The sequence below is a fragment of the Python bivittatus genome, unplaced genomic scaffold, assembly GCF_059951505.1.
Source record: "Python bivittatus isolate LINGU-HERP-01145 unplaced genomic scaffold, Pbiv_v1 ctg000560_np1212, whole genome shotgun sequence".
Taxonomy (NCBI): Eukaryota; Metazoa; Chordata; class Lepidosauria; order Squamata; family Pythonidae; genus Python; species Python bivittatus.
Genome location: NW_028277083.1, coordinates 6,803,287 through 6,830,462, shown reverse-complemented (window position 1 = coordinate 6,830,462; position 27,176 = coordinate 6,803,287). Strand labels below are relative to the sequence as shown.

The 27,176-nt window shown below is 41.1% G+C and overlaps 1 protein-coding gene across 1 annotated transcript in view; it reads right to left on the bottom strand.

The window, feature by feature from the left end:
* DNAH3 (dynein axonemal heavy chain 3) overlaps positions 1-27,176 on the bottom strand; it is a 68,835-nt gene that overhangs the window by 4,658 nt on the left and 37,001 nt on the right. Inside the window, exons 35-59 of the mRNA XM_025164624.2 lie at positions 26,660-26,794; positions 26,406-26,517; positions 25,114-25,355; positions 23,518-23,618; positions 23,044-23,149; positions 22,232-22,361; positions 21,083-21,322; positions 19,683-19,786; positions 18,609-18,903; positions 17,678-17,857; positions 16,807-16,930; positions 16,558-16,714; positions 16,102-16,245; positions 13,964-14,630; positions 13,115-13,280; positions 12,229-12,445; positions 9,924-10,106; positions 8,333-8,531; positions 5,514-7,655; positions 4,448-4,667; positions 3,390-3,634; positions 2,481-2,597; positions 1,706-1,863; positions 1,369-1,536; positions 351-493 (exon numbers count right to left, since the gene is read on the bottom strand). Of these exons, the coding sequence (XP_025020392.1) occupies positions 351-493; positions 1,369-1,536; positions 1,706-1,863; positions 2,481-2,597; positions 3,390-3,634; positions 4,448-4,667; positions 5,514-7,655; positions 8,333-8,531; positions 9,924-10,106; positions 12,229-12,445; positions 13,115-13,280; positions 13,964-14,630; positions 16,102-16,245; positions 16,558-16,714; positions 16,807-16,930; positions 17,678-17,857; positions 18,609-18,903; positions 19,683-19,786; positions 21,083-21,322; positions 22,232-22,361; positions 23,044-23,149; positions 23,518-23,618; positions 25,114-25,355; positions 26,406-26,517; positions 26,660-26,794 (6,695 nt within the window). The remainder of the gene's footprint in view (positions 1-350; positions 494-1,368; positions 1,537-1,705; positions 1,864-2,480; positions 2,598-3,389; positions 3,635-4,447; positions 4,668-5,513; positions 7,656-8,332; positions 8,532-9,923; positions 10,107-12,228; positions 12,446-13,114; positions 13,281-13,963; positions 14,631-16,101; positions 16,246-16,557; positions 16,715-16,806; positions 16,931-17,677; positions 17,858-18,608; positions 18,904-19,682; positions 19,787-21,082; positions 21,323-22,231; positions 22,362-23,043; positions 23,150-23,517; positions 23,619-25,113; positions 25,356-26,405; positions 26,518-26,659; positions 26,795-27,176) is intronic.

Sequence of the window (27,176 nt, the reverse complement as noted above, 5' to 3'; positions counted from 1 at the left end):
GAAGGCAGTGGAGGGCTACCATTACAGTGAGTGCAGGAATATGGGGAAATTTACCAATTGATTCTCTCTTCTTTTTGCGAAAAGTGGGAGAGAGGTGTGTTTAGGCACAGATCTGAGCGATGGAGACAGACATTCAATTAATAGCCAGGAACCAAACATTGATTAGTTGACAGTACTCTATGCTCAGCTATTGGCCAGAAATGCTGATTGACTGGTGGTTCTCTGTAAGTTCTGTAGACTCACGACCACACTTATACACCCCCATGCTTACAGAAAGGCTGGTTGTCTGAAATGTCCTAGAACTATGTCCTGTCACTGTCTGGTTTATGCTATGTAATCCAGCATTTTACCTGTTAAACCTGATCAGTTCTTGCCTAAGCACCGTGTTCATAGATTCCTCATAAAGTACTGGATACAGTTTCATCACATTTTCAAGGTCAAAATCTGCTGGCAGCTTGGAGAGGACATCCTGCGCCAATTCTTCAACTGTTTCCTGAAATTAGGAAATGGAATCATTGAGAAGTGAAATCATTTGGAAAATAACTAATCCTTTGGTACTTTTTATTTTATTTTACACATCTTCACATGGATTATTTTTCAGAATTTTGGGGAGGGTGGAGTTTAAAAAAAAAGGCAAAACTTTATGTCAATTTTTGTATTTTTAATTAACTGTCTAGCCTGCTTTTCTTCCAAGAGCTCCAGGTGGGTACACTGCACTCCTGCCTCTATTTGTCCCTACAATAGTACAATCATTCATTCATTCATTCATTCATTCATTCATTCATTCCATTTCTATCCCATCGCAATCAAAGTACAAAGTGGTTTGGTCTAAGAAAAAGTGCTTATTTATTTATTTATTTATCAAATTTATATAGCCGCCCATCTCATGAGAAGTGAGTCTGGGCAGCGTACAATAACCCACATAAAAACAATACCTATATAAAAAAGCAATTAAAAATATAAAAAGTCAACATTAACAAATAGAGATTAATTAAAACTAAAATATATAAATACAAACCCCAGGCAGAGAGAGAATAAGTACATCCGCCTCAATAGTGGAGCCATCTAGACTGATCTCCAGTTCCCTGGGAACCCCAGGCCTGGGGACATAACCAGGCCTTGAGGGACCTCTGGAACATCAAAAGGGATGGCGCTAACTTAATGTCAGTTGGGGGCAGGGGAGAGTGTTCCATAAGGCGGTGCTTGCCCTGTGTGCTGAACTGGGCTGAAAAAATAGAGGCTGCAGGTGTTGAGTAGCTGATACAAGAACAGCCAATGCGCCCAATATCTGCTGCAACAGCAATTGCTATACTCGAAGGATAAGGCCAGAGCTAATTTATGTATGTATTTGTTTTACAATATTTGTACCTGTGGAGACTTGCCTCCTCCTCCAGCTTGTCGAGGCAGGGTCAACAAGACCCCACTGAAAAGCAGGTTGGTCTCTTGGTTATCCTTCGTAATGTCGGCATTCTCGTGAAGCCCAAATATTTCAGGATGGGTTGAAATTGGCAGTGTTCTTAAATAATCTATGTAAGACTGGGACAAAACAAGGCATAACCCAAGTTGAGCCCTGAGACATATCTATATTTTATCAAGGACATTAAGAGCAGGTTTGGTAGATTGTCAGAAGATACTTTTTTAAAATCATGGTCCCTAATTGGTGCAGGCCGTGATTCTAATATCATTCACCCTCATCTTTTCTCACCTGGTATGTCCCATAGGGAGGTATATAATATTCCCCCCCAGGGGAAAGTTGATAGCATTCCTCTGTTTCAATCTCTTTGCAATATACTATGGAGAGAAGCGAGAGGAGGAGACGTCTGTCCTTGTCATCTGTCACCCTTCCACCATAATTACATTCTCCTAGAAACAGAAAGGTCACATCAGGAGAGCAAAGATAAGTAGATTTATACCTATGGGACACACACAGGTGTCATCAGGAAGATACCAGCTTGAAGAAGAATACAAAATACATGGTAGATCCCTCTAACTTTGTGGACATGGAGTCATACATCCTAAACCACAGCTTGTTTTACACACAGTGTGTTAAACAAACTTTAGTGGCCTGGCACTTAATACAGTAATGTTAAACTATGGGCTGTTTTTACTAACCTTGGTAAGAATCGACCACAGGAGGTTTGGACAAGACACTAATTTGCTAACCATTTAAAATACCAGTGGGTACCTATTTTTCTCCTCACTGCTGCACTAGAGGAGAGGAAGAGCTATTCTCATTCCTGTAACATTAAATCATGGTTTTCCATTATGTTAAAATGCTGCTATTGGCAGGGTTCACATACTGTGCTCAACATAATGTGAATTATTTGGTTTTGGCTTGGCCCAGTGTACAGAATTTGCTGTTGTTTTTAATAAACCATAGCTCATGGCTTAACATTAGTGTGAATGAAGCCATTGTAGGTTGTTCAATAAACCACGGGTACAACAGTGATATGCAAATCAAACCATAGTGTGCACCATACCTGTAAGATAAGTTAGAGCCTCAAATGGGGTTTCCTCATATTCATTCAGAAACATTTGAATCTGCCTCATGCTGATTCTAAGATCAGATTCGTTGAATTCATACGGAATATTCCAACCTGTCCAGTTCAGGAAAAAAAAGAAAAGTACAGGAAGCCTTATTCTGACACATCTGATGAAATGCAGCCCTGAAAATATGCTATAATAAATGAGTCAGTCTTTAAGTTGACACAAAACACTTCGTTGCTGTATTTGTATGACATGGTTCTTTTGGGAGAAACACTTATTAGCCAAGAGCACGTGGTCATGGGTGCCCCAGTCAAAAAAGGAACAACTGTCTGACAACAATCTCACTGCCAACAAAGCATTGATTCCATAATTTTTTAAAAAACAAAACTTGTCTGGGGAGATAAAAGAATAAAAATGAACATTACACCAATCAGAATCAACTCCCTGTATAGCCATCTCCACCTTTATCCTTGAGTCAATCTTTACCCCAATGGCCACAGGGGACAAGTGAAAGCTGAAATGGGGACAAAGACAAAATGCTTAAAGAAGTCTTGATTCTGGAAAACCCTTCCAGGACTTCCCTCTCTGTTCCTTTGGCAGGAAGGAAGTATTAACCCTAATTTGTGAGGAATTAATCTGAGGCGGCATTCTTTAATGCAATCCCATGGCTGGTTGGTTGGCTGGTTGGTTGGATCTATCTATCTATCTGTCTGTCTGTCTGTCTGTCCGTCCATCTATTTGATTTATATGGCTGGTCATCTCATAGACATGACTCTGGACAGTTCACAATACGTTAAAAACTATACAAAGAGCAGTATCAATAGAAACATAAAGAGCCTACAGGCCATTCAGCAAGACACCAACAATGCAACTGGGAAGAACAACCGGGTTCTCCGTCTCACCCAAAGGGCCAAAGTTTCTTCTTTCTTGCACCAGAGCATGGAAGAAGCAGAGGCCGAACAGCATCTTATGCCAGATTTGTTTTTTTTCACAGCTGTTAAAGAAGGTGGGGTCGGAAACTGGGTCATTGAGGTATGAGCGGAGGAGGTTTGCTCGGACTCCTTTGGGTGGCTCATTGGTCATTTTGATCCCATTTTGGAGGATGCTGACAGGAAACTTTTCTGATGGGTAACTAGTCAGCCACAACCTGAGAATTAAGAAGACAAACTGAGTTGCAGCAAAGGAAATTGGAAGCTTCTTCTTTCTATTTCTTTTTATTCTTTCTTTTTGCACTTTTTGCACTTTTTTTCTTTTTTCTTTCTTTCTTTGTTTTCTTTATTCTGTATTCATTTCTGTTCGTTTTTATGTTCTCTTTAAAACTTTTAATAAAATTTATTTTAAAAAAAGACAAATTGAGTTGATGAAACAACTCTTGTGTAGTCTCACAAACTATTTCCATGTTCAAATAAGGGTTAAGTTCTGTTGCAAATAAGTCCTCCCCCCCAAAAAAAAATTAGCTCTGTTTAGTACTTCCATGTTTTCTTTAGCAGGCTAATTTAAAAAAAGAGCTTTTAACTAAACTGGCTGAGGAAGGAGAGACAGCACGGAGAAACAAGTTTTCCTTCCTCCTCTGCTACCAGCACTGAACTCAGACTAGCTTCTCATCCATCTACTTACTCCATGATTTCCCACATGGATGGAATTCCTGATTGCCTTTGGTAACCAGATTAATGATTACATTCAAACTGCAGTAAAACGCTACTGTCTAAAATGCACAAGTCAAAGGTCTGATTCTAATTCAGGATATCAACCAGCAGCCTGATTCTCACTGAAGCCCCAACCGATGCTTTGACTTTACATGAACGTTCGGAAGAATCAATTCTCCTTCAGTAGAGAAAGAACAGGAAGGAAGGTTCCATGCAAAAAGCAAATTAATATGCCTGTGAAAAGTTCTGAATCTGTCGACTAGGTTTCTACTGTATCCATGTCACATGAAGAATAAACTAGATTAAATCCTTGCCTGAATTTGGTATGAGTATTTTCAGGCACGATGATTTCCTCACAGATTTTTTCCAAAGCGGGCATCCAGCTGGTTGCAAGGTGGCAGTTCTGCAACACAACCCAAGTACCGTCACTAATAGCCTGATTGATCATCCTGGCTGCAATCGGGCCTTGTCCTTGTCCCAAAGAAATGGTCTGAATGCTGTCCATCCCAAGATCATCAGCAAACTTCAGCAAACCTAGTAATTAAACGCAATTGTTCTTAATAAATGCATGGGTCATTTTAAAGAGTCAGGACCAATTTTTTTTAAAAATGTGCACACCATCCCCATAAGTAAGGAAAGTGTGAACTTCCAAATGTTGCTGAACTATAACACCCAGCGTCTTCCGCCATTGGCCATGTTGGACAGGGCTGCTGGGAACTGTAGTTCAGTAACATCTTGATGGGTACAAGCTATCCATCCTTGTTGGAGACTGCTGCCTTATTCTGTCCATGAATCCTCAAAGGAAGCAGAATGGTAGTCAAGGATGTTTGTCAGATCCAAGTCAGGAGCTTTTTCTATCAAGCTCTCCTGTTCAATTATGTTCCTGTTAGTCAAATTAACCCTTCCAGGATTTCTTCCTTTGCTAAAATGTGGAGACTCTTTTTTTAGACTTGATTCTGTGTGTATTTTACCTGTAGGAGGTCAAGACTGGTCCTACTATCAGATAGTGAATTAATAATTATTTTATACAGGGAAAGGCCCTTGCGGGATTTTCTGTCCCATGTGTCAAAATAACTTGGCTGGTTTCAGATATTATGCAACTTCACTAAGGTAAGGTAGGCATAATTTGCTATTGAAAAAAAAAATCTTGGGCCAGTAGTAGAATAGATGAAGAACAACCTGATTCAGGAAGTTTTTCTCTCTGGGGATGTCTATCTGGGGCTCAAGGATCTTCCTATCAGTAAGCTAAGATTTTGTTTTGAACCTAGCATTTTCATGGAACCAGCACCTATGGCCATTTTGAGGTAGGGCTGCAGCTTTGGGAAGAGATAACATCGTTTCCTTCAATTTTTCTTTCCACCAACAAAATTTCAATCTCACCTGCCATGGGATCAGCACCTGGGGACAGTATGAAAATCAAAGGGGCACAGCAATTTGAGTCATTGTAGCTTCCAGCTAGATCAAAGGTTGGTGGTTCAATATAGATCCTTCCCATATTCTCTGTGATGAATTGCTGGGTTGCTGGGATAATTTTATCTGGTCGCAAACATCTGAGGACCACCATGCGTTCAAGACCCACCAGCTTACGCCACTCATTAGGGAATTCTTCTTCATGAGGCTTAGCAGAATCATAAATTGCTTTCCATGCCAGGACATTGGACTCAAAATGATCCAGCAAACCAGTTAGGTTTTCTAGGCCAGATGCACGCACTATCTCAGCCCACGATTTGTCACTCAACCACTCTGAGGCAGGGTTGGGGTAAGGGTTCTCCAGGGCCACCCCTCCAGTTAATAAAAAACGCCAGACATCATCATCTATCTGATTGTTCCCTTTCATAATCCCAGTGGTCAGAAGAAGGGAGAAAAGAAGCTTGTCTTTTTCAAACAAGGACCGGCATACATTATTGTAGATGCTTATTGTGAAGTGGTCAATTATGTGTCCAATTCTTTCCTCCAAGACCTCACTTTTTTTACTGTTCGCAAGTGACTGGATGTAAAGGTTAATGAACCATATCAAGGAATACTGGTACATTGGCTCAATGTGGGCCAGATCAGAAATGCAGAAGAAGACAGTTGCTGAATGGACCGCCACGGGTTTGTACCCCATCCGAGTAGCATCAATTTCCATTTCAGTTATGCTGGCAATTTCCTGTTTCTCAGAGATTTCTTCAGACAACTCTTTGGAGGATGAGAGAACTTTAATGGCTGTCTCATCTTCTAAGATGTTTCCTTCTGACTTGGAAAGGACCTCAAGGATCTTATCTTCAATTTCCTTCAGCTGTTTCTTGTTAGCTGCACTCTCAACAATCAGCTTGTTCTTCTTTTCTTCCAGTTCAGGTTTTTCCTTGGCAGCTACAATCCCAAGAAGCTGATCCTGAAGTCCAAGAGGTGTAATCATGAAATTGAGCAGGCAAACCTTCACCGCCACTTCAGGAAGATAATGAGGATTTCTCAAGCGAGTTGTTATGTAAAATCTGAAGTCTCTTGAGAATTCAATAATATTTTCGCCAAGTCTCATATACTCAACTCCCTGCTGCTTGAATGTTGTTTTTAGCAAAACAGGCTCCAAAAAAGCATCCAGTTCCTCACCAATATTTTCAAGTAGGACTGGGGTTCCAAACTGGATAGCATTTTCCAATGACCTTACGTAATTGGTGTCAGATAATTTGATGACAGAGAGTTTATTGCCCTTTTCCATATTTTTGACCCACTTGTTGGCTTGACCTTGAGGATCGATCATTAGGGCCCATCGTCGAGAGTTGGAAACAATGATGCCATTGTCAATTGAAAAGGAATCAATGGGCAATCCTGCAATCTGCCAGGCACGAATCTTGACTGGATCCCCTAAAGTGTTACTCAGGCTGAAATCATTTGAGCATGGAATATTCTCCTCCTTGCATAAGGCCAACCACTTCTGCTGACATTCAAGACGGTAATCGACAGTGAAGGCCCCCAGATAAGCTACTGTACCTGAAGACAGCAAGATATCTCCTGTCAGATCTGTGTACCGGATCCCAAGCAGGCGGGCTGCTTCCGTCCACCTGTTCTTCTCACCTCCTAACCCACTGATCAGTTTTTCAGCTCGTATCAGTTTCTGGGAGCACATTTCAATATTGTCCTCAAGCTCTTTCTTTCGGTTATTCATTTCTTCAAAGTCATCATTCAAAGCTTGGAGACGATCCATCAAAGTCTTGAGTTCCGCTCGCTTTTTATTGAGTTTCTGCATTTGTATATCAAGCAAGCCTTCAGCCTCTTTGAGTCGTTCCCGTTTTGGAGCAACTACCTTCGCAACACGGTCGTAGACTTCCATGGCTCTCACCCACTTACATAAGCCTTCGCAGGCAGAAGAGACGTTTTTTATGACTGCAGGCTGAAAATCTGGATGGTTGATAAACTTCTCTCTAATTCTCTTCATGACCACAGGGGGAATGTTATCTTTGTCATACGTCTTTAAGCCCTCAAGGAATTTCAGATCACCCAGGACCTTTTTGGAGCTTCCCCAATAATCTTCTATCATTTTACCTGCATTTCACAACATAACACATAAACATGCACCCATTTAATATATATGTTAAACAAGTTAGAGAAAGCTTGAATGAGAGCATGAATTCGGGCAGCTCCACTCTGGATCATGTGACTAGGAGGGAGAAGGGGGAAGCTTACAACTGAGCAGTCACCAACTTTCTGAGCAATTGCCCAACTGCCTCTCCCATAGGGGGACCTTTTCATGAAGAGAGAAATATATACACACACACTACAACTTTTGCCAGCTTCTGTTCCCATGCCAAATTGGATCCCACTCTGTTCTGTTTTTGGAGAGTTATCTGCTGCTGGACAAAGCGACACCCAAGCTACTTTACATAATTTCTCTTAGAAATGGAAGCTGGCCAGGTGACTTCCAGCCAGGAACTCTTTCTCAGCCCAACCCACTTCACAGGGTGGTTGGGATAATCAGAGGAGGGAGCTTTAGGTACGCTATCTTGAGTTGTACTAAATAAAGGTGAGCTAGAAATCTAATAAATAAGTTTTGGACTTTCTCTGATATGATGTTTCAGTATCCAATGATTTCTTAAATCGAAGGAGATAATAGGAGATAACTACAACACAAGAGCAGAAAACCTACCACTCAGGAATATTACTCCAGCAGCACAGAAGTTGTCATTATAGGAAATCAACATTGCTATCATTATTTTTATTACCACTTCCAGTCGGATCAGGCTTCCTTTCGGGTTTTATCCCTTTCATGACACAAATGCTTTCCATGACGAGTTTGACGGGCCCTGGCGGATTCTGCATGGATTTGACGAGAGAAATATCCGCAGGGTTCAAGGTATCCAGAGCCGCGAGGGCAGCCTCAAGAGCTGGCATGGCCTCAGCCAGATCCCCCTCACATTCTTCCTGCAATCACATACAGAACCCACCACTCTCAGAAACTGTTCTGCATGCCACACCTTGCGGTCAGCATTGCTTCAGGCTAAGCCAGAATCATCATTAGCAAAACATATATCAAAATATTGGATTTGTAAGTTTCCGAGCTGGTAACTTCGTAGACACACCCATCTAGTTTTCTTATAGAAGTAGTTTGCTATGTCCTTCTTCCAAGAAGGCAGGGCAATACTACTAACCAGGACCAACCTTGCTTAGCTTTTTAAGATCAACTAATGTCAATTAGGTGCTGCCATCTAGCTGTTGTGTGGTTTATAATCCAGAGCTTAATAGTACAGGTAGTCCTCGATAACTGACATTCGTTCAGCAACCATTCAAAGTTACGATGGTGCTAAAAAAGTAGGTTTACAACTGGTCCTCAAAGTTGGGGCTATCGCAGGGTCCCCGTGGTCACACGATCGCAATTCGGGTGCTTGGCAACCAGCGTGTTATGACCTAACAACCATGCAGGATTCACTTAACAACAGCAACCAGAACTGCCACAACTGCCGTCATAAATCAGTGCAGTCATGTGATGTTTCACTTTATGACCGTGTCACCTAGCGATGGAGTTGCTGGTCCCAATTGCAGTCGATAAGTGAGGACTACCTGTATAAGCATCTTGTACAAATTAGCCTGGCTAATTTATTCAGTAAAGGATGGTTAAAGAAACCATGACTTAGTGAAATATGTATCTTCTTCTGGGGAGCCCTGAGGAATATTAAAAATAGTCAGAATAATGAATGGGTGGGTAGGTAGGTAGGTAGGTAGGTAGGGAGAGAGAGAGAGAGAGAGAGATAATTAAAAAAAATAATTTTAATATTCTGTAAGACAGAACAAAGAATACAAGATAAGAAACAAGAATACAAGGTAACAGCACAGAACATTATATGTCAACATTCAATCATAGGTTACTTACAGCACTCAATCAATCAATAAGAGATTATTATCATTATTATTATTATCATTATTATTATCATCATACTTTATATAATCTGTCCAGATCCGATAAAAATGTGATTCATCCCTTTCAGAAGTCAGTATTCAAAATTTATCAGTCACTTTTTCCATAAGAGCAAGTGAGCATTCTTTTGCACGCCAATCATTCAATGATAGGTTATCTAGAAATTTCCAGTTTTGGGCAATGCTCAATGTTTCAGCCAGGAGTAAGAATACAATAAGCTCCTTTTTGTTTAGTTTAGAGTTATCTCCCTCAAAAATATGCAATAATCCCTATTCTACAACACATTCTCCTTTTTGTTTAGATAGATGATCTCTAGCTAGAGATTCCTCATTTACTGAACTGCATTGTGGGAAAGAATGCTCTGACGGGGCACCAACAACACAATATCCAGAAGAAATTACCTTGATCCCCTGTGCCACAGCAGCAGCTTCATTGGCCTCCTTTTCATCACCAGCCACCAGCTCTTTCTTGGCGTCGACCTCAGCCGTTTCCTTCTCAATGTGAAGCATCATTTTCTCCGTCTCTGCAGAGGTTTCGATCAGCTGAGGCTGGAGGGCCGTCAATTCTTTTTGCATGACTGCAACCTAGAAGAGGGCACCCAGGAAACCAGAACAATCTTTTTTTCTTAATTTTTTATCCCACCTTTCTTATTTTTATGAATAACTCAAGGTGGTGAACATACCTAATACTCCTTCCTCCTCCTATTTTCCCCACAACAACAACCCTGTGAGGTGGGTTGGGCTGAGACAGGGGGGCTGGCCCAAAGTCACCCAGTTGGCTTTCACTAGAATTCACCATCTCCTGCTTTCTAGCCTGGTGCCTTTACCACTAGACCAGACTTAATATAACAGATAATATAACTTAATATAACTTTTTCTATTTTATAAACAAAGGTATAAAATATAAAATTTATTTTTATTTTATAATTTTTTATATTTATAACTTTTTAATATTTATATTATTAATATACTTAATAATATGACTTAATATAACAGAGCATGGCAATTCATCTTTCAGAAACAAACCCACACATAAATACAATTGGGTGCAGCAGTTCCTCTTTCAGGGTCTAAAGGAAATGTTTCAAAGAATGAAAAGGTTTCCAAGAGGATAGAAGACTTGTCATCTCGAAATCATCAGGTCATCTTCTACCTAATGATGTCACCCTTTCTTAGCTAAGTAGCTTCAATATTTCAGTGGTCTAAAATGGTCACACCCTTGGCTACATGGCTATCTGTAAATGATGGAAGGTGCTTCACTTCATAGGATCAAGACTGGGGTAAAACCCAGAATCTAAATTTGAACGTAATTGAGTTTATGAAAATGAATAAATGAATAAATGAATGTATTGTCGAAGGCTTTCACGGCCGGCATACGATGGCTGGTGTGGGTGTTCCGGGCTGTGTGGCCGTGTTCTTGAAGTTTTGTTTCATAACGTTTCGCCAGCACCTGTGACCGGCATCTTCAGAGTGCAGGAGCACAGACAGGAGCAGGTGCTGGCGAAACATTAGGAAACAAAACTTCAAGAACACGGCCACGCAGCCCAGAAGACCCACACCAGCCATCGAATAAATGAATGTTGTTATTGTAAATAAATAAAATTAATAAAATTAATAAATAATAAAAATAATAATGCTGTAATGATAAATACCTAAATAATCTAGCCTGCTCCAAACATATTTGACTCAGAAACCAGGCCCCACAGGATCAGTACTATAACCACTGGCAATTGTACTCTTCTGAGTCCATACAAAACCAGAAGCGATAGGAAAATGGTTTCAGTACAGTACAAATTATATCCTAAGCATATTTACATTTTACCTATAGTTTCATTTTTGTTCAGTCTTCTGTTATCAATTAACCAATGTTTATTAGTCCACTGAGTATTGAAAGCAGACAAAAATCATTAAAAGCAGCTCTAAAACGTCAACCTATGACAATGTAGCCATTTCTATAGTAATGTCATAATACTGCAGTTTTTATATACTGGCTGATCATTTCATCAGATGTAACAGAATTCAAGTTTTACTGCTTGTATACAAGGGAGGGAGGGAGGGAGGGAGGAAGGAAGGAATTGGGAGCAGTGTTACAAGTATGGCAGCTGGGGATGGTGGACTTGTACTTCAAATACATCTGGACTGAGTCAGCTTGTAGAGGGCTCTGTTTTCTACAAGTACAATCTCTTTCTTCTCCACATACTGGATGGCTGGAATGACAGCTAATGCGGCAGGAACAAGGTATGGCCAGGGGACAATTTTTAAAGGAGAGCATTGGATTCAAGAACAGAGGCAGCAGTTATGACCTTTCTTTTTCAAAAAGCCTTCTAGGTTCCTACAGCTCAAAGTGGTTCAAAATGTGCCAAACACTGTTAAAACACTGCATATGTATATATACTTTTTATGCTGTATAATCCTGCACTCAACTTTCTCAAATAAGCTAGGATGTGAAGCTAACAAGTCAGACCTTGTTCCTAATTTTTAATCCTCATTTCTTTGGAACAAATGAATCATGATCCCAGGGCACAATATGCCATCCTTCTTGATTTCTTTGACCTGCTTGCAGGAAGAAAGAAATGTGGGAGCAAACTGGCTAGGAGCCCTAGCAGACTGCTCAAGGACAGTTAGGCTGGAGTAAACCATAAATCTTGGCTTCCAACAAAAACCATCATTAAGCATTCCTTTGCTAATAAACCAAGCCCACACTTACTTGTGAAGCTGCAAAGTCAAGTTTTTGAAGGCCTACAAGGTAGCGGTTCCTCATCATATCAACTTCATGCCTTTTGGAGTTCAGCAGGGTTTTAAAAGTCAGAATTAATTCCAAGTAGGATGTGGGTGTGACGTAATTGTGCCTTCGAAGAATGTTGTAATAACTGACCGAGAGTTCCCTTACGCTCTCTTGAAAATACTTGCACATGAATACAACCCTACAGGAAAGCATTTACATGTGAGAAATAGTTATTGGGATCAAGAGAGTCAAAAGATCAGATTCTGTCCATGAAAATATAACAGCCACACAAGTCTGCTTAAGTACTGATTTAAGAGGTATGGACAGGGCACAAAGTTATAGTTTAACTAGGATTAAGCAGAACTGGCAAAATCAGTTTGAGTGAATATGCACCAAAAATCAACCTTCAAAAAATACCTAGACACTCAAATGGACAAGGGACTCAATAATTATCATAAGTGATTTTCATCATCATCAAGGGACTCAACAATTATCATTATTACCATTACCCACCACCTACCTTTATATAAAGCACACATATCTGCATTTGGCTGTCATTTATGATAAGCTTATTTATTAATAAATGCCAAATGCAGATAAGCTTATTTATTAATAAGCTTATGAGCTTATTTATTCCAATCTGAATGTGGATAATTTGAGTGCCCTGAATTTTTAATCGAGATTCTGTGTCCTTCTGCCATTTTACTACTCTTATGAGTTACGTACCAAAACTTGCTTACAGCTTCATTACTTACATATGTATTTGAAAACACCCTTAATTTGCATTGCAAGCATTTCTACCCCCCCAAAAAAGTTAATATAAGAAGAGAGGAAAGGTACACAGCTCTATAGTCATTTCATAACATACGATTTTCTGATTTCGTCTTCCAGCTTCACATCCTCTAAGAATTTGTTTGCAACCATTTCCAGAGCATCTGTGGGCCACCGCTGGAACCAATCGATAGTGCAACAATTGATCAGCGATGGGAACATTCGTAAGCGATTCCGGAATGCATCTCCAATTGGGCTCATTGCTGAAAAGGATAGAATATCCCTCCTCAGATCTGTTGAATCAATTATTAGCATGTTTCCTGATCTGATGTTCACCAGAGGTGCTGGACCACAAACCCCCTCATCTTCCACAGCCAACACGGTCACATTTACAGAAAGAAATTAGGGTGAAAAAGGAACAGGATAAAAACCTTATGTAGATTTTTGCTTCACATGATCACGAAGCAAGGAACAAAGGTTATCTGTACAAAAAACTGCCTATGTTCACCTAACAGCTGAAGACTAGCAGTGGCATTCAGACAACATGCTAAGCTTGGCTAGTTTTAACCTTGGTTAGGTTTTTTTGTGGCTTCAAGTATTGTGCAAACCCGCCATTTGGTTAATATATGATTTTCAACGTGTAAACTTAGAAAATAGGTCAATTCAGTAAAAGTTGCATGAACAGAACCAGTATGAAGCAGAGAAAAAATCAACTAGGTTTCATATACCTAAGGAAGCCATGGTTTAACTTAGCCAACTTTTGTTGTGTTGACAAACACAGCCAAGCCTTTTTTTCCCTAACATACTCAGTAAACAAGTGACAAGGTTTATCCATATCTAAATATCATTTTTTTTCTTCACATACTCAGTTAAAAAAGAGATGTGTCCTCTCTAAATGTAGATTTTGCTTGAGATGCTCAACAAAAAGGTCCTAGAGTACTCATACCTAGAACAATGTGTAGATTTTTCTTCACACGCTCAATAAAAAAGTTATACATGGCCAGAGGTGTGGCTTCAATCCTCCTTCCTTCAGTCCTAGCCGCACTCTGCATTTTCTCCACAATGTCTGCCTTCTCGTCTGCTGCAAAAATGTTAGGCACATCCCCAGTGTTCAGAAGCATGTTGATATCCTCAACAAAAGACTCATCTTTTATCTGGTTGTCGCAGAACAAGAACACCGTGCTCTTGTTGGCCACCCCCGATTGCAGCATGACCCTCTTAACGTCCTCCCTCCATTCGTTCATGGTGTAGAACTTGGTGATCTCAATCATGAAGAGCTCGTATGAGTTCATGAAGGTGCCCAGCTTGGTGGCACTCTGCCGGCCACTCCCACCAATGCCCACCAGAAGCAGATGGCCATTGTCTTGCTTCAGGACGCGACAGATGCGGGAAATGTGCTCAATGGCAAATTTAAACATGACCAAAGACATAGGGGCCTTGCTGATATTGTTGAATTCCTCCAGGTAGTATTCCATGACCGATGTCAGTTTCTGCAAGTCCGTGATCTCATCATATATCTTTTTGTCACTGGATGGCTTGAAATAGTCTCCAAAGAAGAGACTCCGAATGTTGTCATCAGTGATTTTGCTGGTACGAGACAAATGGCTTAGTACCTGTGGAAGAGGTAGAAGAGGATCTTAGATAAATAGGGCTATATTGTTGCCACCCTTAGGTGGATATGGCAGGTCAAAGTAATATCACTTATCCATCTTTAAAAAAAATTTATCTGCACTATTGAAGAGCGAAGCATTATCGGCAACCTATTTTTTGGCAACTGATTGAGAATCTTCAGAGCAGACCATAAGCACTCCCACAAAATGGCTGCCCAGGTGATGACTTAGCAATTCACAAAATGGCTCCCACAGTTGGCTGGGCTGGTTAGATAACACATATTTCTATCAGAAGATAAATGGGAATAGTTGCTCCCTGCCAAGGCAGCCTCTGAGTTGCTCCTTCTCCCCCTCCCATTCTTATTTATTTTTGGAGGTAGGCCCACATCTGGGGGGGGGGCAGTACCCTGCCATTTTTATTTTCTCAGAATGCCTATGGGAGCCATGTGGTGCCCAGAGGCATTCTGGGAAATAACAATGATGCTAGTGCTTTGCTTTGCATCATCAGTGCAGGTAAGAAACTTGATGGGTGTCTAGAGAATGTTGTGGCCAAAACCTGGCTCACCTAAAACAATCACTCTGAAAATACAAGATAAATTTATTAGCATGCAAACAATAAAACACTGGCAGCTTGCTGAGCATCCCTGAGCAAAAGCAGAACCACGGCTTATATATTTTTGGCCTACTCCATTTCAAATACGAGACAAATAAAAAGGCAGAAGTAATGTAAATTACAGCATGACATCAGAATGTTTTAGATAACTCCATCTGGGTGACCTTCTTATTATTGATCCCTTCCTACTAGGTCAGCATGGCAGCTATACTATCTTTGAGATATGGTCAGTGAATATAAACAATTTGGTTGACTGGGCCACCAGGCCCTATCTGATTCCTCCCCCTGTCACCACTCAGGGTCAATTCAGTTTGCTGTGGATGTTTTTCTTACAAGGGCACTAAGCAGTTCACATGTATGGTGGGGGGCATCTCAAGAGTTAGCTCTAGGGTTAGAATGTAGCTCACGTGTGTATGGGGTGTACCTTTTACCACCACAAGGAGAAGTAGAGAACATCACTCCCACACTTGGAATACCCTATGACCCTAAGCTTTCTCATCTGTGGATCCATCTTTGTGAAACAAATTCCCCCCTAAAATCTGTAGGGCTCCCACCTTCCTATCATCTGTAAAGCCAAGAAGACCTGATTTTTTTAGTAGAATATGTGGAACTTCAGATTTTTTCACTCCTAAGTGTATATTTCATTATGTGATTTTATACATGCTGATGTCTGTGTTTTACATTATCCTCCTAGTCTTGGGAAATGAATGGGGTATACATTTGAGTAAATAAATACATTTCCCAATTTCCTTTTCTCTGTAGGATTCTGCATACAGGGCTGCAAAAGTGGGGGTGCTGTAATAATGTGTTGCCACCGTCCCCTGCACATCCCAACAATTGTGTCTGCGTAAAAAGGCCAACCTTATCGACACTTTGTTTAAAACAGTCAGAGGTTGTTTCTCTCATCATATTAAAAAACACTTCTCTGTCTTCGGCATCGATCAAGCGGTCATAAAAGACTCGATAAACTTCATGAATCCAAAGTCTGATCAGTTTTTCTCCATCCTGCCAAAGAAAGGAAGAATGAGGAGGGGTATAAAAAAAAAATGGTAAGATCAATTTGGGGAAAAGTAGTCAGGTACAATAAGATCCTCCCTTGATCACTGGTTATTGAGAGACAATTGACATCAATCAAAATGTCTTTAGTAAATGTTATCAGCAACTCAAGACCCAAAATACCAAAGCTATTTTCTGCAATGCCCCAAATTCCCTCTAACCCCAAACTACACAAAACTAACAATATGATTGCCTATCATTTTGAAGCAAGAAGCTCTAACATGGATTTTTTGTCTGTTACAAAAGGAAAAGGTAACACACCTGTAAATGTGTATGTGGGCATAGCAGCACCCCTCGAATCACACGGGAGAAATCACGTAGATTGAAGACATAGTGAGATTTCGAAGGAGTTGGGAGGAAGTTCTCCATGGCCAGCTTGTAAATATTCATGGTTGCGTGGACCAGCATTTTGCCAAGTCTTTCAAAAGAACCCAAACCAAGAGGTGATTATGAGTCAGAAGAATACAAAGCCATGGGTCCAGCCACATGGGTTGGAAAGGAGATGCTCACCTTAAAAAGGTAGGTTCAAACCCTTTGCTGAAATGCCAGTCTACGATGGAAGTGAAAATCTTGGTTAAAACTTCATCATCAAAAGAACTGATAGAGATGATGTTCAAATGCCGGACAAAGCGCCCTGGGGGTACAAGGAAAGGAGAACACCAGATGATTGGACACTCTGCTTCTCCTTTTAGCTGATCTTAGGCAGACATTTGAATCTACTGGCAACCATCTTCCTAAACTACAGTTGTCCCTCACATTTCCTTCCACTAGTCCCAGGTGACATACATAACTTCTCCTCTGTACCTTCTGCACTGGGGGCTGCGCCAATGGGGCTTGATGATGCTCATGGCCCATGTAGCTCTGTCTCAAACCAGCACACAAGCAATTCTTGTAAGGTTAGTGACAAGAAGATTTCATAGGGATGTCTGCAGGGTATGGCCAAAGAAGTCAAGATGGTGGCCATGACCATGCAACTGAAGGTCCACCTGGGTTTTATGTGCTTTGATCACATCATCATGGCCTCAATCTTGAATCCCAATACTGCACATCTCTACTGTAGCGCTGGGCAGGGGTCAGAAACACTTAGGTTCAAATCCCTATTCAGTTCACCTGGTGATCTGGGGCCAGCCTCTCAGCCCAGCCTGCCTCTCCAGTTGCCATTTTGAGGGACAAAACAAGAGGAGACTTTGATTATCCCACCATGAACTTTCAGAGGAAAGGTAGTCAGTAAAGCCCATAAATAAATAATTAAATAAATAAACGGGCCCCTTGCTCCTCCTTGCTTGGTATCCTCGTTTGGGCTAGAAATTCTTTGGTCAGCCACCAGCTAAGTTTGCTGTTAGAACTACCTCATCTTCTTGAATTTAACCAAGCTCCCTACCTGTAATATCATTCCTTCCCCCACCTGGAGGACCCATGGCCGAAAGAAAGAGAACGTCCACAACATCCAGCCTCGTGGTATCTTTCTTATCGTACCAGTGGCCATGATCAATCCATTGCCGAAGGAGTTCAATCGGGGGCTGAGCGCCGTATATTTCCTTGGCTGGCATGTTTAAGTCATCTAGGAAAAATATGGTTACGTTTGAGGCACCAGGGAAAATACTGACACTATTTTCATATAGGTAGGAAGAAGGTTGATATGTTTAGGCAAAACACACAGATGTTTGAGATACATTTAGGAAGAATATTGATACATTTTATATCTCCAGGAAGAGCAATGATGGAACGGATTTTTTCAAAAAGAACATGGAGATTGCTAATATTTATCAGTCAAGAACAAGAAAGGGAAAAAGAAAAGAACAAGGGAAAAAAGGTTTCTAGAAACCCAGAAGACCTGAATAACTACTGCATTTTGTAATTTACATTCTTCCCCACTTGATTATCACAAAGACTCCTTGAAATATTTTAGGCCAGTGGTTTTCATACTAGTGACACAGGCATATTACAAGGCATATGATTCTTTTTTTTTTCTGCTCAGCTGTGGTTTATGGCTTAGCAGAACGAGTGAATCCAGCCACTGATTTCTGCAAGCTGCAGTATACAGCAGTGTTTCTCAACCTCAGCAACTTTAAGAGGTGTGGACTTCAACTCCCAGAATTCCCATGCTGGCTGGGGGAATTCTGGGAATTGAAGTCCACACCTCTTAAAGTTGCTGAGGTTGGGAAGCAGTGGTTTACAGCTTATAAAACCCAGGTTTCCACAGCTTCTTCAACAACCAGGCTTGAAACTAAACATAGCTCCGAAAGGATATGTGAATCCAGGAAGCCCCAAATCTGAAAGAAACAATCAAAAGATACAGCTTCTCCTCTCACCCACAAAGACAATGGCTTTTTTTCCTATGGCGGGCCCAAAAAGACCCTTCCTTCTCCTGTCCAGCTTTGACATGATAATATCCTGTGTTTGATTGGCGGAGGTCCTGGCAGAGAAGTTGATGACGTTCGGTATATATTTGGCCTTGGGAAGCTGGATGAGGAAGCTGTTGGTGATGGCTGATTTCCCTGTGCCAGTGGGTCCCACAAACAACATGGGGATTTCATGTTCCACGTAGGTTTTGAGGAAAAAGGACTGCCGGGCAGTTTCTGTGGTTGGGATGATCAGTTCTGAGACCTGTTGGGATGAGAGAGTTGGGTGAGGAGACAAATGCTCAGGAGAAAGTCCTCCCACGCCTGTCATCCAATTCTAGCAGAGTCTCTATTCCTACAGCAAGGGGTGGAGGGTAGCAGGGGGTTCTCAGAGCTTAGTTGGCCTCACGCATTGTGAAGCCAAAAATGGAGAGCACTTCACTTGTGGCTTCTTCAATAAACCATGATTAAGCCTAAGATGGCTTAGTGCAGCAGTGGGATGCTTTTGGATGGTCCCAAGGTCTGCATAATCCCTGGGGGAGAAGCAGGAGAGGAGTGCAGGGTGGGCTGGGTCACATCATACCTAGGGGACATGGTTGCAGGTTACACAGGGACAAACTTGTCCAAAAGCCACCTGTTTCAGCAGTGTCCATGTCAATGGATAGAAACGCCCTGCTTCTGCACTTAATTGGATTCAGGCTCCATCAGAAAGAGCAATGGGGATTAAGATCACTCTCATCCCTTTCTCTGCCCCAATAGTCATCCAGCACTTCACCAGGTTGTACCAAAATTAAGATCCTTGCAAGATTAAGAACAGCCACCTGAATATGTTCCTTTTCCTTTGCCCTCCCAACTCATTTTCCTCTTAAGCTGTGATCTTTGTAGATTGCAAGCCTGAGGGCAGGAACAGATTCTTTTCATTGATTTATATAAGTCACACTGGGAAGCTTTCTGGATGAAGAGTAAATTTATTAATTACTTAAATAAACAGCAAATAATAAGCATTTCCTGTCCACGATGATAAATGAAGCAGAACTTTTTTACCTTTGCTCCAGCAGCAATTGTTTGCTCCTCCTTTGTTATATAATCTGTCCACATGTTCCACTGTCCACTGGCTTGTTTATGAAAATAAAAGTCATACACATTCCCTGATTGCGAAGAAGGGATAAAAGGTCTTTAGAAAACTTGTCAAGATAGCAAACTGACATTGTGTTTTCTTGTATGTTATCAAGTCTGGATACCCCAAACAAAAATAATGTCATGTTTCTGTATCTTAGCTGTGGGAAATGGTTAGTTTGTACTGGCCACAATAATTAAAATTATATAGATAATAAATGTAAATACATTCACAGGAGTTGAAGAACATCACCCAGAGAATGGACCCTTTTTTCACTATCCCAATCTGCAGCAGAGACTTCAAGCAGCTACAAAAATTGGGCCACGTTTGGCTCCCGCCGTTGAAAGTCTGTCTCTGAAACAGATGGAATTCCATCTAACAAGACTGTTCCTCTAACTTGGATCTCTTAAACATCTTCTTGGTCCCTTTCCAGCTGAATTCTTTCCTCTTTCTACTGAAGATGCTGCACCACTAGAGACAGGGAGCAAGACCACACTTCTGAAAGGAAGGCAGAGGGCCAGGCGAAAAAGTTAATTGGATTTAATTTCCTGTAAATGTAAAGCAATTCAATTCACATGAGGGCTCCCTCCCCCAGGACTTACTGATTTCTCCTTTGTTCTTGCTGAGAGTTCAAAGTCACATCCAACTTTGAAGGGTCTGAGATCACATCTAAGGCTTTGGAGGAGGGGGAAGGGAACAAGGAGGAGAGGCCCATGCAAATCTGAAGCCACAACTGGAGAAGTCCAGAGTACCTGCTCATCCTGATCTGTTCTGGAGTGGTCTGTGGGAATATCCTTGAGAGACAGGGGGAGGAAGAGCCGCATTCGGGGCAACGGTCAGATAAGAGTCATCTCAGCCCACAGAAGGAATGGGCTTGTGGAAAGCGTCTCAGAAGGGACCCTCTCTAGTTCCCTGGAAAGTAAAGGCGAGGGGGGAAAGATGTGCTTTCAGACTTGCAAGATTGATGGCAGCCCTTCGAGGTAGTCTGGACAAGAATACCATGAGTATTAACACTACCTTTATTGTAAGGTTGGAGTAACAGAATCTTGCAAGTCTGAAAGCACATCTCTCCCCCCTCGCCTTTACTTTCCAGGGAACTAGGGAGGGTCCCTTCTGAGACGCTTTCCACAAGCCCATTCCTTCTGTGGGCTGAGATGACTCTTATCTGACCGTTGCCCCGGCTGCGGCTCTTCCTCCTCCCGTCTCTCAAGGATATTCCCACAGACCATTATACTTTCAAAGCTGCAATGTGATTCCTTCCCACTCTAAAGAGTTGATGCTTTTTCCAGCTAAATCCCTTTTTAAATAATGTGTATCCTAGACACACCTCTTTCTGGAAATAGATTGTTTTTGGTCAGCTTCACGCTTTTGGGGCGCGGGTTCTCATCATCCATTCCCATCAAAAGGTTTCGGTAAAAATTGTCAAATTTCTTCCGGCCCTCTGCGTTCACAGTGCTCCCGATGGTCCAAACCAGAGCGAAGAGGAACAGGCCCTGCAGCCATAGGGTTATCTGCTGGCTGGACATGACCTCTCCTGAGTCTTCCTCACTGGAATTCCTGATTTCATCTATGCAGAAAAAGAAAAGGTCAACAAAAAACAGCAAAGTGGGAGGCAGATGTGGAGGAAAGTCACATGGCTCCAGCACAAGTAGTAGGCAGGTCTCCACCTCCTACTTACAAATATCTCCATGGCATCTGGTTGGCACTGTGTCCACAAAATCCTGGACTAAGATTAACCTTGGCTGATCCAAGAGAGGGAGGAATTCCAAGGGCCACTAAAAAAGTTTTTATCTGGCCTGATGTGTTTCAGAAAATGTATTTCTTTTTCAAGGACATTCTGAAAACAGAAACAATATCACAAGGGACACTAGTTGGCCCAAATAAAAACTTTTTTAGTGACAAATTGAGATTCCTCCCTCTCTTGTTTGATTACTTCAATTACTCTTCTTCACTGGTCTAGTCTTACGGCCTACAGGCAGAGTTGGGACCAAAAATTTTCCTTCGTTCTATGCCATCGGCATACCGCTGGTTTCCTCCATCCCATGATCTGCCTTTCCTGAAGTCCATTCAGCAGAATAAGAAAGGCTGGATTTCTAGATGAAAGTCTAAGGCCCCACAACTCACAAGAGGTCCATCTGGCCACCCAGAGAATGGCAGGTTGTTGGACAATGACAAAGAGGCTCATCATCAATACCTTACCACAGTGTTTCTCAACCTTGGTGACCTGAAGATGTGTGGACTTCAACTCCCAGAATTCCCCAACCAGCATGCTGGCTGGGGAATTTTGGGAGTTGAAGTCCACACATCTTCAGGTTGCCAAGGTTGAGAAACACTGCCTTAGCATGTCAGGGCCCCACAGGACCAACACTACTAATTCCAGCATCCTCTTTTTGCACTTCTTGCTTTCAAAGCTGCGATACGATAACTAAAATCATCTTCAGTTTTGTGATGCCTCAAAGCACATGCTGAGCCTTACCAAGCAAAGCATCAAACAAAGTCATCATGGTGTGGGTAAGATGAATAGGAGAGGTCTGAACCAAGACTCTGCAATGATGGCGAATAAATTCCAAAGAAGGCTGAACGAGCCACATAAAAAGGTCGTCAACCTGGAAAGCAAGCAGGTTGAGAGATTGTCTAAATCACAGGATATGTCACATTTACAGTTAATGGGTAATATAACCCTTCCACAGCCTGCAGAAGGATGAGAATTAGAAGAGTCTTGCACTGCAGCCATACTGGCAGAGGATGATGGGACCTGAAGTGTTCTTGCACATTGGGTAAGATTGGATTAGCACAGGAAATCTGTTTAGATCTAAGGATAATCTAAACTTTCTCAGTGTTTATAGATGTGGCAGAGTTTCAAAGGGCTTTGGAGCTACAACTTGGTCAGATCCCTCACCTGACCAAACACCCCCAACCTTGTGACATTTCAGGCATTTTTAACAGATTTTATTACACCCACCATCACCAAAAATGTATGTTAACGTCCAGTGTTGAAAATCTGCCAAACCATTAAAGCTTTAGAAAGGTTCTATATTAAAACGATGAACACAGTTATAACATGAAGTAATCTCTCAAACTAGTTATTTAAAGCCTGCAAGCTATTTCCATGGTTTAAACCCTAAGTAATCTTGGGAGCTCAACAGGTGACCTACAAGAAATTCTTTCATAAACAAATAAATACAAATAAACCTAACAGTATATACCGGAAAGGTCATTAATTTCAATTCCCCCTTCGTGATCAATATTAAAATACTGAAAATGAAAATAAAATCAAAGCTCGCCCACCAATTCTCTGTGTACATCATGTAGATTTAAAGGCAGCGTGTTCAGATAAGAATCCTTCAAAGGTTTCCAGCCCAACTGATGAGGCTCCATGTAAATCATGCCACACCTGGAAGACATAAGAGAATTGACTTCCACGCATTTACTAGTGAAGATGAGAAAAGAAATAAGTTCTGCATGTTGATTTGGCCTTCAGACCGCCCTGGCAGTCACTGCCAGTGTTCCTACAACACCAGTTGTCAATTGTTGGAAACCAAAACAAAATATGCTCACTGTGTTTCCAAAGCTCAGCCCCTTGCAATCTCTTGGCAGCTACAAACCTGTGACGTAGAAGGTTTTGTGGGCTAGTTCAGGGAAAGGCTATGTTTCTTCCAGCCCTGGGTTTTCCCAAGTGTTATAGTAGGATAGCATGGACATGACGTTGTCATCAGAAGAAGGAAGGAAAGCCTGGCTAAGAGCTCAGTTGGCCAGATTTACCTGCTAACGGTTGCTGGAGATGCTTGCTCAAGATCTTCTGGCTCAAAGATTAAGCTCATTTGTGCACTCATCTGAATGATCTCCCCACTCATCAAGCACAACTTCAATAGAAACAGAACAAAAAGCTGCTTCAGTCCTGCGTGCAGGAGTGTTTGCAACAGAACTGCAGACCCCTGTGTCACTCGTATATTTTTCTTATAGCTGCCCCACGTCATTCATATTTCACCGAATTGCCCCTGGAGGAAATTACCCCAGAAGCAGGAACTTCTGCCACAGAAAGCTTCATGCTTACAAACTATAGTTCTTCATTCTCCTGGCTCACAGAATTTTTTTTTTTTTTTTTTTAAATAGAGGGCATATATTTTCTATCTGAAAAGGAGTCATTTCTCTCCATGGGTAGAAATGACATTCCAAAACAAGATGTTGATGCAGATTGATTTTTCTAAAAATGTTTCTTCTTATGTTTGAAGTTTAGAGAGGAAAACAAGGAAGAAAGGATAATGAGCAGGTTCAGAGGTCATGCCAAAAGTAATCTACTATGTGAGTTTGGTCATATGTATCGTTGTTGTGTTTTCTTTTCTCATGTGATTATTTCTTTAGAGGTTTTTGCCATTTTTTTGGCAAACTGATTGAACATAACCATTATTAAGAATAAACAGTTCTCCATACATTCTTGCTGGCTTCTCACATCATGCTAAGCCATAGTATGAGGTTTACCGTGCCATGCAAATCCACCCGCTGTGGTTTATAAACCACAAGTTATAACTTACTGTGCATACAAATCCAATGTCTTATTCAATAAACCATGATTTTAAAAATTGTGCCTTAGCACAACATGCAAATGAGCCCAACGAAACTGACTTCTTTAAACTTTTGCTTGAGGATTAATAATTCTTGGGTCTCAACATTAAATTCTGCTTGACCAGTAGGATCAATGAAAGATAAGAAGCCCCTCATGGCTGTTCTGGAAGAATGGAGGGAAGCAGGACACCCACAAACCCAAATTTACTGGGCTTGATCCCACGGCAGTAAGCCATATTTAATCACATGGCCATAACCAAAGTTGATACACAACTATAGTCAATGCATCATTATCTTTTTCAAAGGTTATCATAAGAAAAAACTGATTTATATAATATTGAAGTATTTCACTGATTTTTGCTTGGATCCAGAGGTAACTGCAGTGAGGTCAAAAAAGTCAAGATGGCAGCCATGATCCTGTGATTGAAGCCCCGCCCTTTTTAAGGGGCAGGGCTTCGATCACATGGTTGTGATCGCCATCTTGACTTTTTTGATGCTGTCTTTGCAGACACCCCTGAAATATGTGTATGTGTGTATGTATTTGTGTTTGTGTGTGTGTGTGCATGCCCTCAATATTTGAAGTATGTTTAATAAATTGGTTTACTGCTTTGAGGTGTTTTAGTGGGAAAATAGCCTAAATGTTTACATTAAATATCTAACCATCTCTCTTGCTAAGTGCTTTTTGTCTTAAATCAGATTAGTTTATTTGCTTCTAAAAAACACTTCAATTATTCAACTGAATTAGATAATGCAACCGAGAGGGTTATGTCAGATCTGGAAAAAAGTACAGATTACCTTCTTGTTATCATCTAATACAGTATTCATGTTTTCTATCCAAACAGCATCAACTGGGCCATCAAAGATGATCCACTTTCTGTCTTCATTGGTGGAGGAAGCCTGCTCCCTGAAGGTGTTGGCCAGAACGCCATCTGTCCATTCATGGCTAATGGGGTCAAAACATCCGTACAGTTGCCCCATGGTGATCGCTTTAGGATTGATAATTTTGTATTCAACAGCAGATTCCTCCATTGATTCTTCTAAAGACAATGAGAGAGAGGGACAGCAACATGTTTTAAATACAAGGGAGCATCAGTGGCGAAGGCCTATCGCTCTCCTGTCCCTCCTCTTGGGCTTTCCACATGCATCTGCTCAGCCATTATGCAACACAGAATACTGGAGTAACTGGGGCCTTTCGTCTGGTTTAGCAGTTACTCAGCATAAAAACAATGACCAAATATTGGTATCTACTAAAAATGTGCCAAGTGTTTCAAAGTTGGACCACCATGAACGCAAAGCAGGTATGGCAAGAGTTGTTGTGAGTTGGGCAACTAAATAAAAGATGGGCTGCTTCAAGCGTTAGAGCATTGTTTGGAACTCAGAACAGCCGTTTCCTCAAAGCACTACCAAAATGCTCAAAGTGGTTGATCTCAAACGGCTGTTTTGCATTCATAATTGGCTGTTCCAAATTTGAAACCGTTCTGAATTCTACCCAGTTTGCACCTCCCTATTTCCTAGCTAATGGGAAAGGATTTCTTGCAACTACAGTTGGTGCATGCCAGTTACAGGTTATTTTAACACACTGTTTCTTTTTTCTTTTTTAAATGATTTGGTGTCATTTTTAATAAGAGGACCAATTTCATCTTAAGCTTTGGTGTGACGTTGTGATGGAAGGGGGGACGTACATGGAAACAAAATATCTACAGTAGCCCAGAGTCCAGTGGAGTTGGGCAGCCAATAAATTGAAATAATAATTTAGTCACTATGATGGGTGACTTATTCTCAGCTGCTCTGTATTTTAATTTTTGTATTATTTTAATTGTTTTCATTTTTAAAATTTTGTTCGCCACCCAGTCACTTGGTGAGATTAATTAATTAATTAAATTAATAATAAGAATGCACTCAGCCAAATGTCCCCAAAATCCCAAGCCATCTGAACACAATCGACATAGAACATCTATTTCTTTGAGCCAGATTTAGAACACTCTTGTTCTTTTGTGAATTTTGAGAAACTAAGCTAGGGGTTGCCCCAAGAATAATCTTATTTTATATGAGAAAGCAAAATGGGCATCATTCATTTGTTCTCTCACCTTGGCTCAAATCCCCAAGTGCGGCAGCAAGCACCTTATAGGCCATAGTTTTGCCCCCCATTGGTTCTCCAACAATCATAAAGCCATGACGCACCATCATCATCTCATAAATCTGTAACATGCAATAAATAGGTTGTGTAGTTGAATCTTGACAGGAATCAAGAGAGTTTCTAATGGTCAGGATAAGATCCTGACCTCCACCATGCCGCTGAGCTATGAATAGATATTTTAAGAAAGAGAACAATGAACAAAACCTGAATAATTTTCCCAATAAACCAGGGAACTGGTTGAAGATTCATTTTCTCAATATTGCTATTCAACGCTTGGATGAAAAGTACATAATCAGGTTGTGGAAGGACAATTCCAGGAAACAAATCAGATATGATTCCCTGTGAAATAGAAGGAAAAAAAGGCGGTACTGAAAAACTGAACTTCCAGGAACGGTTATACATTTGTTTTAAGTGATTATTTCCAAGACTTTGTACCAAATTTGGCAAATTGCTGGGAGTCGGGTGGCATACAAATTTAATAATAAATAAATACATCTCTCCCTGTTCTGCTTTCCCAGGTAGATTCAAGAAAGTTAAATAAGTAGATTTTCTGCAGAGAATTAGGAAGCCAAACATGTGAAGAAGTTCTTCATCTACCAACACCCCCAACATTTTGTCAATTCGATATATTACTCCCCAGATTAACACCCTCGGGCTCTTCCTCCCATCTTTTCGAGTCGATAACTCATTTGAATATTCCTGCCATCTGCCTTTTATTTAT